Raw genomic sequence first — 14,769 nt, 5'->3', positions numbered from 1 at the left:
GCCTGTCACCATGAGGCCTCCCTAAAGGGCCCAAAGGGCCACTCACAATCAGCCTGTCAATGTCAGAGATGCCTGAATGCTGAAGATATAAGGTGAGACTATGTTACAAATCATTTGGAATCAACATGACACGTGAAAGATCCCAAATGCGAAATCTGGACATAAACCAGGTTTTGGTTGGTGCTGGTTGGTCGGTGAGGCCCTGCTTCGACATGCTGTGCATTCCAACCAATTATCCACCCCAAGGTGCAACAGGTTCACACTTTAATCTTTGATGGCTCCTCCAATGGGATATAGCTGGATTTAAAACTGGGAACAGGGTTGGGACAAACCTTAAAAATCTGTGTACACAGCAAACATGAATCAACTTCAAACCGACACTGAGGGAAACAAGAAAGTATTTCAAAGAAATACTTTTATCCTCATTGTTGTTTCATCTTGCAATGGCTCGTCATCATAGCCCATATGGATGCTTGAAGCAAGTTTCAAAGAGCAGACTTGCCTCAAATATTACATCAATCAAAATGTCCCTTGAGTTCCTGGAAGGTGAAATCTTTTGTTGAATGTAGGTCATATAAAGGGTGCTGAGAATTCGAAGAAATGGACCATGGTAACCTCACGTCCAACCAAGTCATCCTTCACCAGGAAATCCAGTTCCCTGGCATGGATGTTGCTTTCTATGTGTACCCTTACACCTCGCCAGCATACCAACTTCCAGCAAGCCAGCGATTCCCATTCTTATTTTCCCCTCCCACGCCAGAGGACCCCGTGTCCTTTCCAGCGGAAGTGCGTCCTTGAAGAGTTTGTCCCAACCATCTGTCACGGATGTCCCAGGACATCTCCTATCAACCCCAATGGCTCCCACATATACTACACCAGCTGTCATTGAAGGAGTGATCTTAAAACCAATATTTGAATTACATTCATGCATACATGCTATGCTATGTAGCACAATTTGAATCATGGATGAAGAAATTTGTACTGCGTAAGTAGGTTTTTGGAAAAATGTGATTAATGCAAGAAAAACACACAATGCATGACAAACTTACCATTTTTACTTGTAAGTTTGTTGCCCAAACATGTGGTTTATATGCATTTCATACCCTTCATTGCCATTCACCTTCTTGCCTTTGATTCCATAAACTGTGCTGTCAAAATACATGAGAACAATCTCCATGAGGTTATGACTCAATATGGAATCGAATATTTCCTCATGCACCCGGGGCGGAGTGCAAAATGTTATGTAAATCCCCTTAACGACCTTTTCGGGCTGCCGACAATCACCATACAAAGGTGATTGGCAGCCGACACCGGTGCACATTTATCCTTTTGCGCCAGCCTGTCTCTCTCTGTAGCGCCCCCTACTGTGAGAGGCGTGGGGTAGGGTGCCCAGTGGCACTTGTTGCCAATGGATGAAGCCAGCATGGATCCTCTCATGGCAACGATGCTGGTCGTTGTTTGGTTTGTTTCCTGCTTCACACCTCCTTTGGGATTTTGCCCGACCTATAATCCAGGACATGAGACGCAGAGGGAGGCGTCCCATGCCTGTCCATCCGAGTTCCAGCACTGCTGAGCCCAAACCAGCTCCTTTGTACCATTCACACAGCAGTCTATTGGTTGCCTGTGGGCCATTTCATAATGTGCATCTATTATCATGAATGTTATGATTATTGAAACCTCCACCACACCATTTACGCAAACTCCAAATCCAAGATAAGTTATTTGAATACATTTATAAAGAAGGATTTGAAGGCTGACAAAACTGCAAATAACATTTCTCTCTTATGCATGAACTCTTATGCATACGCACACATTATCTCCCTGTGTCTCCGTCACACACACACACACAAACACACACACCAGATCAGCGTTCCCAAGCCCCATACTGAGCGTTTTTATCCTTGCAAGGCCTCCTCTCAGAGGGGAGTAAAGCCACTACTGAGATCCTTATACCACTTCCTACTGAGAAGCTTGCTTTGCTCCTTGGCAGCCCTCTTCCATTCATAAACTGCAGACAAGCATCACTCTCTGCTTTATCAGCCATAAACGTACTTTGATTTGGGCATGACTGACTCTGCGACTTGGATAACGCCTCTCAGGTGATGATGTAGTCTGTAGACATTGCCCAGAAATTTACTAAAAGTGTATTTTTCCTGCGAAAAAAGGGGCTACATTGAAAATCTGATACTGTAGCTGTACCATCTGTAGCCTTGACCCCCAGGTGGGAACATGTGTTCTGGGGACACATCTTACAGAAATTAAGAAGGGATTTAAAAATGAGAAAGCGAGAGAGCGCACAAGTGCATGTGTGGAAGAAAATTTGTCAAAGCTTTTACACAAGTGCGGGCCATCAGAATATGTTTGTGTGTTTGTGTGTGTGCTTTTGGGGGGTGATATATACACCCCCTACTGTCCTATTCCTAGTCCACATCACAACTGTCAGTAACGAGATATGAAGCCGAAAAGGAGAAACGATGAAGGAGGGGAACTCTTCAAATGGATATTACCGCCGTGTTTTGCCTGTGGAGCATGGAAAGGTGGATTTAGCACTACTAGGATCTTTTCTGTACCTTCGGCTCACTACATGGTACGTTATAAATGCATATTATGATCATTTCAACCCAATAAAGTCTGCTATTTTCAATTTTAGTTAGAAACCTCACAAAATAACAAAATGTCAGCTGCTATTGAAGATATTCGTAAATCTTGAAAAGATCCTGTAGATTGCTTGACATTATTTCTACATCATGTCTTTGAATTCAAAATGTTAGAAAACAACAATGGCAACCCGTCTACAGCGGTTTTCAGCCCTCGGGTATAATATTTCAGCAACGGGATTATCTCCAGTCCCAATTCATGAATTTGGCTAAAGCAGAAGATACAAGAGTAATAAAATAACACTTTGACAGCTGTTCTCCCTGATCTGTGTTGTCTCAACCTCGGTGCCTGCACCTGTGCTCTGACTCTGTGCAAAGACGAGAATGAGGGTTTGACTTTTGTATGGCGGATCACCAAATCAAACAACAGCTTATACTGTTTGGTTCGTGTCTTGTGAAACTGTATTTTTAAAGCCAATTTTTGTAGTCTGTGTCATATTTTGCATTGAGGAACTACAGTTCGCAGTGCAGCGTTGAAGTCCTTGGCACTTGTAATTTCTATGTTTTTTTTGCTGTAAATTAAGCAGTGTGGTGGTTATTGGCCCAACTTGTACAGTCACAACTTAAAAGGAAAGTAATTTGCATCAAAGTAAAGATGCTAAACAGTTCCAATGTTACGCGACAGGTTTTGCTCTCATGCCAATGTTTTTAAATCGGAGCAACTTGACATGGCATTAAATATCGCTATTTAGAAAATGTATTTGCTTTAGATCATCAAACATTATCCTGAATTTACCCTGTTATCACATCACGCTCTCACGTGTGTCCGTGAAGTGCTAGTTTTTTAAGAACCATATTTCATTTTACAAACTGCACCTATAATGATATCACAGATTTGGTTTTTTTTCTTTTTAGATCGTAACACATCTCACATTTCAACACATATTTACCGACTTATACACACACTCAATGTACCTAAATACACACTGCTGCATGCATACACACCCCCAGCCAACAGTCTACACTTATCTACCTTCAGGCATACTTCCAACTCAAGTCCAGTGGGATGGATTGCATTGTTTCAAAGTGAGAGATGAGAGACTGCCAGTGTTTATCATTTTTTTTCCAGCTGAGTCACAGACAGCAATTTTTATCTTTTCCAATTTCAGAAACGGCATTAAGTCCCGCAGCCAGGATGTGTTTAAGTGGGGTGCGCATTTTTTTCATCGGAAGACAATTTGGTGATTGGCAATTATAGAGGCAAAGGAGATTACAATATTTTGTTTGTCATTCTAACAGCCTCTTCAGGGATACCAAAGATGGCAATCTGAGGTGATGAGGCCAGAGTCAGTTCCAATATCTCCGATGTAAAATCAAAAAAAGACCTTCGGTAGTCAACCAAGTTCAGGCATGACCAGAACATCGGAAACAAGTCTGCTGGTGCCTATGAGCATCTGGCCAAATATGGCCTTTTGACAATTCAGTAACTGCAAGTAGATGGTCAATGTCAGAGGCTGGCGGAGCCTGCAGAAACAGTAAGTTGTTGGATTAAGCAACATTACACAATTTAAGTACAAATATAAGTGGAGCACGTTCATTTTAATGAATTGTTCTCTACCTAAAGAGAGGGATAGACTGCTCCATCTCAGCGAGAGTGAAATTCTTTGTTGTGAAAATACTGCACAAACTTTGGCAAACGTCTAATTTACTAAATACGACTTTGTAGACAAAAAATAACAAACCACCTATCTACCAAATATCACTGTGTTTACCGAAATGCAACTTTTAATAGAACTGAGAAACTGTCTTGTCTATAGATTTACTGTCATGTGTTTTTAGTTATTTTGAATAGATTTTGTTGAAGAATCTTAACAATGCTTCTCAGTAAACACCCGGCATGCACACATAGAAAAAGACAGCAGTTGCTGTGAAAATAAGCTGAAAGGGATGGCAGGGGGAAACCACAAATTATGGTTGCAGAGTGAGACAGCATTATGAGCCTTCCCTGTGTGGTCCATCAACAACTACAGACCCTTCTCCCCTCCTACTGCTCTCTCCTGCCCTTCCACCCTCCTGCTGCCCCCTCTGCTGGGGTTGGCAGGCATAGTTGACCCTGGTTAAAATTCAACTGGCCCAACAATAGCATGGATAGACTTGTCCTTAATGACCTGGTTGAGGATCAAAAGGAAGTGGAAGTAGCATAGTTTGAAAACAAATACCGCAATAGATTTTAATCCATTTTAGTTAGTACAGTATAAAAGACCAAAGGTCATCACCACGATGCTCCCTAATAAAACAAGTCCTCTCTATGAACATCATAGAGTCTAGACACCTAATACACACTGGAAACTGTCCATGCCGTTTCCTGTCAGAAACTCCTAATGTGACCTCAGATGCATGTAATCATATTCAATTCTGCACAAACTCCATTTTAGACGTTTTTGAATTGTATGTGACCTCTCGCCATGATTTATTTATTTATTAGAAATCATGTTGTACGTTCGACTATTCAGTGAATGTTATGTTTATGAGTCAGTCCCTTTAAAAATAAACATAAATTGTCTATCCTTGCCGAATTAAAATTACTGATATGTGGCTGAGGAGATGCCAGCAAGATGGGCCATTACTGTACTCTGTTATTGCTGATTTAAAATAATTGTGGTTCAATGATATTTTTGATCACTTAAATGGCAATAGGTTCAATAATATACGATAAGCAGTATACAGATATATAAATTATGACACATTACAACACAGTAAAATAAGTACAAGTAAAATAACTATATCATACCGTGTAAGTCCGGCAGCTGAAAGCTCTGGGAAAAGTCCACTAATTGGACCTGGAGTTAAATTACTTTTATTAAACCATTATTCAAATATTAACCTTTAAACTCAACATATCGTCATGAGTTTAGAAAGCAGTTTTAAATCTGCCTGTGAATGATTTTTACATGTGTTTTAACAATCCTTTACAACACATTGTAAGGGTTTGTTGATGTGTGTTATCATTAAATAAGAGCGTGTGTGTGTGAGTGTAATAATAGAAAAATATGAACCAATAAATAATCATTCTCCCCTCAACCACAGGGGGTGACATCTTCCAGCTTTGACGGAAGTTTTGCTGGAACGGAACCTCTGACGTGTCAAATTGTCGCCATTTTCTTGAGGAAGGAAACGCCTTTAACAAGGAAGGAAACATCAACTGTGTAAGTGTGTAAGCAATGCCTTTTATGAAGACAATTTATATATTTCGCTTGAACGTAGTCGTTTAAAAAGCCATGCTTTTTTAAACAAAATCGTCTTTGTTTCGGCGGTTGTGTAGATATTCATGACGCCGGGAGAAAAACGGTGACCGGCTGCTGAGAGCGAACTTTACCGAGTGTGCTAGCTAGCTGTTAGCTAACTTATCGGAATCGATATCTGAATTTACCCTGTTATCACATCGCGCTCCCACGTCTGTCCGTATACCTTCTGTATTAAGTCATCATAGAAAAAATTAAATAAGTATATCTGCATATTGGTAAGTAATTTTCAATACAGTGTCGAAAAGTATAAACCGGTTGGACGATGTTAGCATCGTACCTTAGCATGCTAACGTTGTTTGTTTACGTAACGTTAGGTTAGTCGGACAGCTTTTTGCATTGCACAATGGTAAGCTAACTGTTAAAGTACTCGAGTGCGCCGCGTTGGGTCGTTATTTGCCATAAATGTCGAGGTCTTAACATTGTTAACGTTAGTTACATTTAACATTACCGATGATACTTTAGGCTTAAGATATTTCATTTCCGGTGTTTCGGTTTATCGAGCGACCCTGTTAACTGGCGACTCTCAGGCGAACGCGTGTTTTGTTGAAATAGGAAGAGAACACACAAGTTTTGGTTTTTCATTACAACGTCAAAACAAACAAAATTCGAGATTGTAAATAAGTAATCAAACAGTAAAGAATATTAACTAAGTAAAAAAAGTAATAAAACAAATCCACGATAACTAAAATAACTAAAAGTTGCTTTTCCTTTGAAATAATGAAGTTTGTAAATACACATAATCGCCTTTAGGAGCCTGTTTTGGATAAACATGAATGACTAATGTGAAATGTTTTTCGATATCATGTGGAAGTAATGAAGTTTGAATATCCTGCATCAAAAATAAATGTTCGACACTAAAATGCATACAATCGATTTTCCTCCACTGCTTAAAACAACAAGCCAGGAACACAGAGACAACAAAATGGACTTACGTACAGCTAATTGATTAATTGACAAATAGTTTAAGCTCTACTTGATGCCTTATTATTAGCCATAGTCTTCATACTGAATTTATTTGTTGTTTCTTTTAAGGTTTTTTTTTTTTTAGATGAAGTAGGTCCCCAACATCAGCCGCCATGGGGAATATGTTTACACAGCTCTTTAGTAATTTGTTTGGGAAGAAGGAGATGAGGATCCTCATGGTGGGTCTGGATGCTGCTGGAAAGACAACTATTTTGTACAAGTTGAAACTTGGAGAGATTGTGACTACCATTCCCACAATAGGTAACTCAAACATTGTAAAATATTAATGTCTTCATGTGTTTTGTGACCATATCACTGTCAAATGAGAACTTATGTGTACTTGATTTGATTCTTTGTTTTTGTTTTTCATCCAGGTTTTAATGTGGAGACTGTAGAATACAAGAACATCAGTTTCACAGTATGGGATGTTGGTGGTCAAGACAAAATTCGACCGCTGTGGCGTCACTACTTCCAGAACACACAGGGTACGTATAGTCATGTCACAACCTTAGTTTTTGACATTTTGGGGGATTTAAATAGTTCACTTTGTTCGGGGCTTTGTTGTATTCACTACATTTCCACTGCATTGTTTTTAAAAGATACAGGACACGTCACACGCTCATTCATTTGTTTCCCATTTGCTCTCGTTCTAGGTCTCATATTTGTTGTGGACAGCAACGACAGAGAGCGAGTTCAGGAGGCTCGTGAAGAGCTCGCACGGATGTTGGGAGAGGACGAGTTGCGTGATGCTGTGCTATTAGTGTTTGCCAACAAACAAGTAAGTCATACGAGTGACATTTTTCGATATAAGCAGGCGTATATCGTAACCACTTTTCTACAGGTTTTTCCTGTTGTGCTCACGTTGGCTTTAATGTTTTGTTTTCTCACTGTTTTATTGTTTGTAGGATCTTCCAAACGCTATGAATGCAGCAGAACTCACAGACAAGTTGGGTCTTCACAACCTACGCCACAGAAACTGGTACATCCAGGCGACCTGTGCCACCACCGGGGATGGCCTATACGAAGGACTCGATTGGTTGTCTACTCAGCTCAAAAAACAATAATCACCGGCCATCCACCCAATCTCAGACCATGCTCTCGACACCTAAAGTTTTGCAAAACTAAGTTACCCTCTCCAAAAAGAAGTACTGGAAGTTTCCCTTACCGCAGCAGTTATTGTTCTAAACATACAGGCCAGTGGTGGGGATGATCTATTCTTGTAAAGCTGTCAGGTTTTATTATTTTATTTTATGTAACTGTAAATATATTTGGTAATGGGGCAGCTTATTGCACTCTACAGATCCCGTCGTGGTTATTTCTCTTTCGGGCTGATGGGCAGCCGTGTGTGCATTGAATAAGAAAAGGGAGGTGAGGAATAAGAATTTACCAGCACGGTGGCCCAGGACCTCAATGCAATCTGATGACTTGTTATCTGGCCACACGTACGGTAGTGGGTGATGGGCTTTTAATTTAAAAAACTGACTTAAACACTGATGCACTACTTGCAGCCACTGTGGTTACCTTAACAAGTGACTGCATGTACCAGGCCCCCCCCCCCCCCCCCCAAATTACCAGTTAGTAAACACAGGCATGGCCTCTTTGTACCAAAATCCCCCTTTTTCCAAGCTGAAAACTCCCGTCTGTGAACACGTACCAGCCTTTGTTATACAGTAAGTCGAATTGAGAAATGCTGCAACAATCTCACATCTACCTGCTTCACGGTAGTTTGAAAGGCAGTATGTTGAGACAGCATTGGGTTTTTGTATTTTTGAGTCTCAGGTTTATCATGTGCTGCCTTTGAAATATACTTGTTAGCAAAACTGCATGAGGTGGTCCGTTGGTCTTTAGGGTCATATTCACTGGGTGTTTACATCATTAGGCTGCACAGGAACCATTCTTTCAACAGCCCTAGACTGTAGCTTGTGTGTACTGTGTTCGGTAATTGTAACTAAAGAAGCTGCACACTACAACGGCCCTTCTGTCTTTACTAAAGGCTCATGTAATTCATGCCTTTATTTAGTTATCACAATCTGAGAAGTGGTGTTTTGATGGCAATACAAAATCAGCTTCACGTTTAGCGTAGTGCCGGTATTTCTTCCTTTGCAGCACATTGTGCTTGGGGGTAAATGAAAGGCTGAACATTCGCCTTCTTCATCCAAGACACATGTCTTCTATTTTCAAGCTTTCTTTTGGAAGAGGTGTGGGTGTTGCTTTACTGCTCTGAACATGTCTGGAGGGTGCATCAAACAGTTTTCTGACTTATAACTGCCTAAAATTGTGAGAACTGTTAATCTTTTACTTAAGATTGTGTGTTTTTTTTATGTAAAGCTTTTGTTTTGTGAGGAAAAAGCACTGTAATTAAAGTGACTGGAGACATTTTTTTTTTCTGCAACTGATTTTCATTTTCACACTCTATGCAATAAAACTGCTGAATATTAAGGTGCGTAATGTAGCTTCTATCGATACTTTGTAGTGTTTTGCTATTTTCCATTGATGCAATTAAAACATTCACACCTAAATTTACTACTTTTATATAAACAGTGCTGAATGATTCGTGAATCAATAGAAAAGTAAAGAACAAAAGTATTGTTTTGTGTCATTTATCAAGCAGAACATGCCTGATATTCTATCCGGGCCTCTGAATCGCCCCTTTTCACTTCAGACATTTTGACTTGTCCTAGTAGGAAAAGCACAGGTGATACTAATAACACTAACGATGGCTCTGTTGTGTGCAAGTGCTCCAGTGAGAATAACGAGCTAGGATGCTAAGCGGAATTCAGCCATCCATTTTGTCCTCTGAAAGTCAAAATGTCTTCTGTGAGAAAGGCCTTCTATGAGAGTGCTTTTCTGATAAATACCGTTTTTCTATTTTAAAGGAATTAATTTTTCCTGAACAAAAAAAGTTAGTTCGGCGGACCAAATGAAGCCACTTGTGATGGCAAGTTTTAACAATTATCTGACATTTCAGTGGAGTGATTAATAAAACAAATAGCATTTGTTGCGTCCGTGGCAGAACAATAATACACTTGAGGAAACCATACTAAAATTGAACCCAAAAACCTGGCGTCATAGCAGCCCGTCGGGGCCGTCACACTTTGACCCAGAGAGAAATGTGATGTAAACCACCCAATGTGTGGGTCAAAGCAGTAATGTGGAGTGCACACCCTGTTTCACATTGTGTAGGGGCGGCAATCTAGGACAGCATTCTTGCAGGTTGATTAGGCTGCTATGGATAATGCAGCCAAGCCTAAAAAACATGGCAGGAAAGTATGGTGGTGGGAGGGGAGGGAGTCCTGGGTCCCTCATAGGGCTGCTTTGTGTGGGCTCCTCTCCTGCTGCTCAGTCAGCTTGGTTTGTGTGTGGCAGTCTAACGGTGCTCGGCCATATAAAAGGACCAGCCTGGTTTTTTGCACTCTTCTCTATGAATGCCTTGCTCTTTTTTTTTTTTGGTGCACCCCCCAGGTGCCAGCCAGCAGAATACCCTCTTTCAGACCAATTCAAGGCAAACGCAAACACTACACTCTATTATGACCAATGAAGAGCATTCCAACGGCAGCGCACCAGACAGGGAGCCAAACCTAGAACGGTGAGGGATTGAGCGCTGGCATCATTGAGAAAAAGAATATTGCAGCTGCCGAGTATAGTGCAAGAGGCACAGTGAGATACGACAGGTACAAGGACCAGCAACATGGGATATTTGTAAAGAAACAAACTAGCTCGACTCTTTTCAAACATAGGCGTAATTTAGCAAGAAGCATCTGCAATGTCTATGCTGATGTAAATGATATAAACTGTGCTGTGCTGATGACACCTTTAAAAGTTTCAGCTTTAAAGAAAAGCTGCCAAATGTGATACTTTTTTTAAAAATAGAAATGTTTATATATAAAAAGGACAACACAATTTGTACAATATTTTGCGAGATTACTCGCTGTCGTAGACATGGAGCGCCAGGAAAGTCATTTCCTGGAAAAATCTTATGGCGTAGAAGAGAAGACGAGATATATATTTATTCCACCAGTTAATTCTCAAACAACGTAATAGTTCTCAGGGCCAGACATTGTAATAAAAGATTGTTTTATTTGCTAAATATTTTACCTTGCATTGTATTTTACAAAAACTAAATCAAAACCTATGACTATATAGAAATATTTAGGGGTTTAAATCACATAAAAGGTGTTAAAAAAATTAAAAAGGTACTCCATGTCAAACAACCCAAAAGACACCAGTGTTCCATGACTAATTGGATGTAGAGACATGAAGGCCGAAGCCTGTGAGTTAGACACATCGACCTCTCGCCATCTACAGTCTGCTTGGCTGTACGGGGTAAATGGGGTCTTGGGGGGGAGGGGGGGCGGTCAAGCCGCTGTAGAGCTTTCCGTCCGTGTTACGAGTCTCAGAATTGAGGGGGTGGGGAGGACATCAGTCGTCCGAGTCTGTGTCGTGGCGCCGCCTGTGGCTTTGTGTGCCACCAGCAGGGGCCGTCTTGTGGCTGACAGAGTTACGGGGGACAGGAGACCCCCCATCAGAGGAGTCTGTGTCATGCCGCTGCGGTCGATGATGGGGGTAGGAGGGCTGTCGCTCGGCCTTTGCTCCCCCCCTTGAATGGCTGTCATGGGGTCTGGCTCCACTCTGACTGTGGCATGATGGATTATGATGATGGTGGTCCTTTCTCTGCCTATAGAGTAAAAAGGAAGCAGACAATCAATGACTGGGCTGCGGTGAATCGGGTGAGATGTTATGAGGCTGGAGATAAAGTAGCTGCCAGATGAGCTTTAGACTGACATCCACAGAAAACACTTCATGCACCTGTAAGTTCATCTACTGGCTGCTGTGTGGACAAGTGACCCTATATTTAACAACGTGCATCATTAATTCTGTACACTACCATCATATGCTGATGCTCCTCTCTCACCAGCACATTCATTCATGAACATGCACCCCAGATGTAAAAGTTAATGCTTCAAGAAGCCGTGTGTAGGACAGTGCCTTGGTGCCCTCTAGTGCTGGTAGATGAAAGCTTCTGATTCACGTATAAATGTGCAATGTAGTTTATCAAATAAAGCACAATGTCACTATTTAATGCAACCTTTGGAGAAATAATAACAATGTAGGAATAATAGCGTGTAATAATTAGATGTGGTTTAAAACATTGAGGTGTTCATTATGTGGGAACATGGTTGTTTTTTTAAAGCCATGCTTTGTAGTGTTTCAGTTAAACTAACCGTTTCCTGTCATCAGAGTCTGAAGAGGACGAGTCTCTTCTTTGCCGTTTCTTCTTCTTTTCCTTCTTCTTTTTTTCCTTTTTGCTCTTCTTCTCTTTCTTCTTCTTTTTGCTCTCGTGCCTACAGAGTAAAGAAAACAAAAAAAGTTGCAACGATGAATATTATTGACGTAAACATGGAAAATGGATACAGGCTGACGTTTTGTCCAGTAGAACGGTGTATAGGTGTTCGTTAAGTTATCTTAGGTGGTATCTTGATATAATGCACACTCACCGTTGGTCCACATCCCCCTTTTCGACACTCTGAGAAGTCTTTAATGTTGAAGTTTCGGGACAACCTTCTGTTTTATGGTGCTGTAAAGAAAACATGAATAAAATATTTGCATCAAGTTGTAGATCCAATAAAAGAAAGTCTCTGCACTACCCACGATAGATATTCAGGCCTGTTTTCCAGTCCATCAGACTGCTTTGCCCTTATAAACATCTTAAAATGTTCAGAGACATTTTGGTATCGAGGAGATACTTACTGTAAAAACAGGCAGGCCTATTTTAGCTGCCTCCTTTTCCTTTTGGGAGAGCACCATTTTCCTTGACCCTGCACTGCAGATGAAAACACTCATTTATAATGAAGTACTTTACAATCACAGTGCATTAAGACAAAAGGCTCTCTTGCCACTTGGATGTCAAGAGGAGCATTTTAATGAGTTTTAACAGGACAAATATAGAACATAGTGAATGGCAGGGACAGATATTGCCATATTTCCTCCCAATATGTTGTTTGCTCTAAAACAAAACACTGTTTTCAAGATAGAAAGACCTCACAAGTATTTAAAAGTAGGACCTTTAATGGACTGAAACCCTGAAATCCTGTGAAGTGGATATTCAACAACAACAATTCAATTAGAAATTTTCTTAAGAACCAAAGAAATCACCTGGAGCTTCCCAAGCCTGAGACACGGTCCACATCTCTCTCTTCACCATCAACCTCTTCCCTCCGGCAAACATCTGCAAGGTCCTGGTTTCAACATGGGGAAGATTCATTGGATTTTTATTTCTTCTTTTATTAATTAAGGCAAGCGAAAGATGTTCACAAGCTTCTGAGTGAAAGCAGTATCAAACAAAGTGGCATACCTCTTTGGTCAGGCCAGTCGGTTGCCTCTTTATATTCCTGTGCCCTCTAGATGGAGAATGGAAAACATAAATTGATAACGTTTGTTGACCCACGCTTGCGTTTGTCAACCATTTATTTTATGGGACGGTATACGTACAGGGCAGCCATCAGTGCCTCGTGCTCTGCAGCCTTGACAGCGGCAATTTCATCCTCTTTGGTCAAAGGTTCACCGGTTTTCTTATCTCTCGAGTACCATGACAGATCCTTGCCTTTTTGCCATCGACCAACTGGTGCCATCAAAGAGTTCCCTGGTAACGAGACGGAAGAATGAACTGATCATTGCAGCTTTATAAAGAGGATGGTGTTTGTAGGTACTGCACTAACTAAATTGCAGATTTGAACAAACAAATCAATGAAGAACTTTGGCAATAAGTAACTTAGGTAAATCGAAATACACATTTTTGGTTGCGTCCTCTCCACAGAATCACCTGATTATCTCACCATACTTAAAATATAATATATATGCTGTTGATGAGGCTGTATCATCTGTGGTAGCAATAAGCCTCTTTAATGAACGCATATCGTGTGTTTACGCGCATTCATGTGCCAAAATTACTGCCATTTGTTTAACAAAAACGTGTATGTCTACTTCATCATTTAGTCACAGCTGTGGTGCGTGCTACTTGGTTCTTGTTTGGTGTGCTGACATGTTGCCAGCAGCGTGTGCGCTCAGATAGCAGAGAGGCTACGTGTGTCTCTGTTTGCAGAGTGGAAAACAGGACTAAAACCAAGGAGCCAGACACCGTGTAATGAAGGACTTCACAACAAAAGGTACGGAAAAGCAGCACGTGGAGTACCGAAGCCATAGCGTGCAGTTAACACTGAGACTAAAACGCGTGCTCAGTAGTTTGCAAGTTAGCAAACAACTATTAGCAAGTGCATCTGGTTAGCGCTGACTTGATGCGAACCAGTTTTTTGAACTTACCAAGATAATTCTCTCTGTGTTTATCGACTTTCACGTCATCCCAGTTGAACTGGTCCTGGCCTCCTCTGACCCCCCCAGATCTCGAGGAACCGAACATTGTAGTCTGTTACTTTTAGAGAAGAAGCGGTGTACCGTTAGCTTCACCAGCTGACTTTAGCCACGTTAGCACACGAGTACGCGAGGATGGGCCTTCAGCGTCCACTCATCCGGGTACTTTTGTGGTAAGTTTTCCTTCCTTTTTGTCGATCGGAACAACGTCTTTCTTTGCGGTGGTGTTTACCTAAACCATTCAAACTGACTCCATTAATTCATTTAGCCACTTATTTCATGAAAGATGTACAGAGCGTTCGGGGAATAATTGGATAAAACAGCGTTCAACTGAAGCTAGGTTACACTATTGTAGCTAACGTTAAAATTACGACCTAACGTTAAGTCATAGCTACAGTCATACGAGTGCGCTTTGTCTTCCCGTTAACGTGGGAACTACAGCCGCCAGTGAGTTGTACATATATTTAACATACGATACAGCGGCAGCTAATATTATTTTAGACTAACGTAATCATAACATCACTCCGCGTGTCTGTTTT

General features: G+C 41.0%; 2 protein-coding genes across 2 annotated transcripts; one reads left to right on the top strand and one right to left on the bottom strand.

Annotated features, from left to right (window-relative positions):
- The first annotated feature begins 5,746 nt into the window (after window positions 1-5,746).
- On the top strand, window positions 5,747-9,308 carry arf1 (ADP-ribosylation factor 1). Its single transcript, XM_079285252.1, has 5 exons — window positions 5,747-5,803; window positions 6,935-7,126; window positions 7,240-7,350; window positions 7,519-7,643; window positions 7,771-9,308. Exons 2-5 carry the CDS (start codon window positions 6,979-6,981, stop codon window positions 7,927-7,929), a joined length of 543 nt encoding a protein of 180 aa, XP_079141378.1. The 5' UTR covers window positions 5,747-5,803; window positions 6,935-6,978; the 3' UTR covers window positions 7,930-9,308.
- Window positions 9,309-10,863: 1,555 nt separating this feature from the next.
- On the bottom strand, window positions 10,864-14,763 carry cUnh1orf35 (chromosome Un C1orf35 homolog). Its single transcript, XM_079285518.1, has 8 exons — window positions 14,183-14,763; window positions 13,355-13,505; window positions 13,218-13,263; window positions 13,019-13,101; window positions 12,614-12,686; window positions 12,361-12,440; window positions 12,088-12,207; window positions 10,864-11,540 (listed from the first exon to the last, which is right to left on the bottom strand). Exons 1-8 carry the CDS (start codon window positions 14,277-14,279, stop codon window positions 11,285-11,287), a joined length of 906 nt encoding a protein of 301 aa, XP_079141644.1. The 5' UTR covers window positions 14,280-14,763; the 3' UTR covers window positions 10,864-11,284.
- Between the last annotated feature and the right edge of the window lie 6 nt (window positions 14,764-14,769).

Source organism: Melanostigma gelatinosum (assembly GCF_949748355.1).
Source record: "Melanostigma gelatinosum genome assembly, chromosome: 15".
Taxonomy (NCBI): Eukaryota; Metazoa; Chordata; class Actinopteri; order Perciformes; family Zoarcidae; genus Melanostigma; species Melanostigma gelatinosum.
This window is presented reverse-complemented; position numbering and strand designations above follow the sequence as displayed.

Bases quoted from the DNA above. Each gene is read 5' to 3' on its own strand.
- cUnh1orf35 (XM_079285518.1), bottom strand. From the start codon at position 14,279: ATGTTCGGTTCCTCGAGATCTGGGGGGGTCAGAGGAGGCCAGGACCAG. The intron at 13,506-14,182 runs GTAAGTTCAAAA...TCTCGTTACCAG, and splicing joins ACACAGAGAGAATTATCTTG to GGAACTCTTTGATGGCACCA. The intron at 12,687-13,018 runs GTGATTTCTTTG...TTTCATCTGCAG, and splicing joins TCAGGCTTGGGAAGCTCCAG to TGCAGGGTCAAGGAAAATGG.
- arf1 (XM_079285252.1), top strand. From the start codon at position 6,979: ATGGGGAATATGTTTACACAGCTCTTTAGTAATTTGTTTGGGAAGAAG. The intron at 7,351-7,518 runs GTACGTATAGTC...CTCTCGTTCTAG, and splicing joins CTACTTCCAGAACACACAGG to GTCTCATATTTGTTGTGGAC. The intron at 7,644-7,770 runs GTAAGTCATACG...TATTGTTTGTAG, and splicing joins TAGTGTTTGCCAACAAACAA to GATCTTCCAAACGCTATGAA.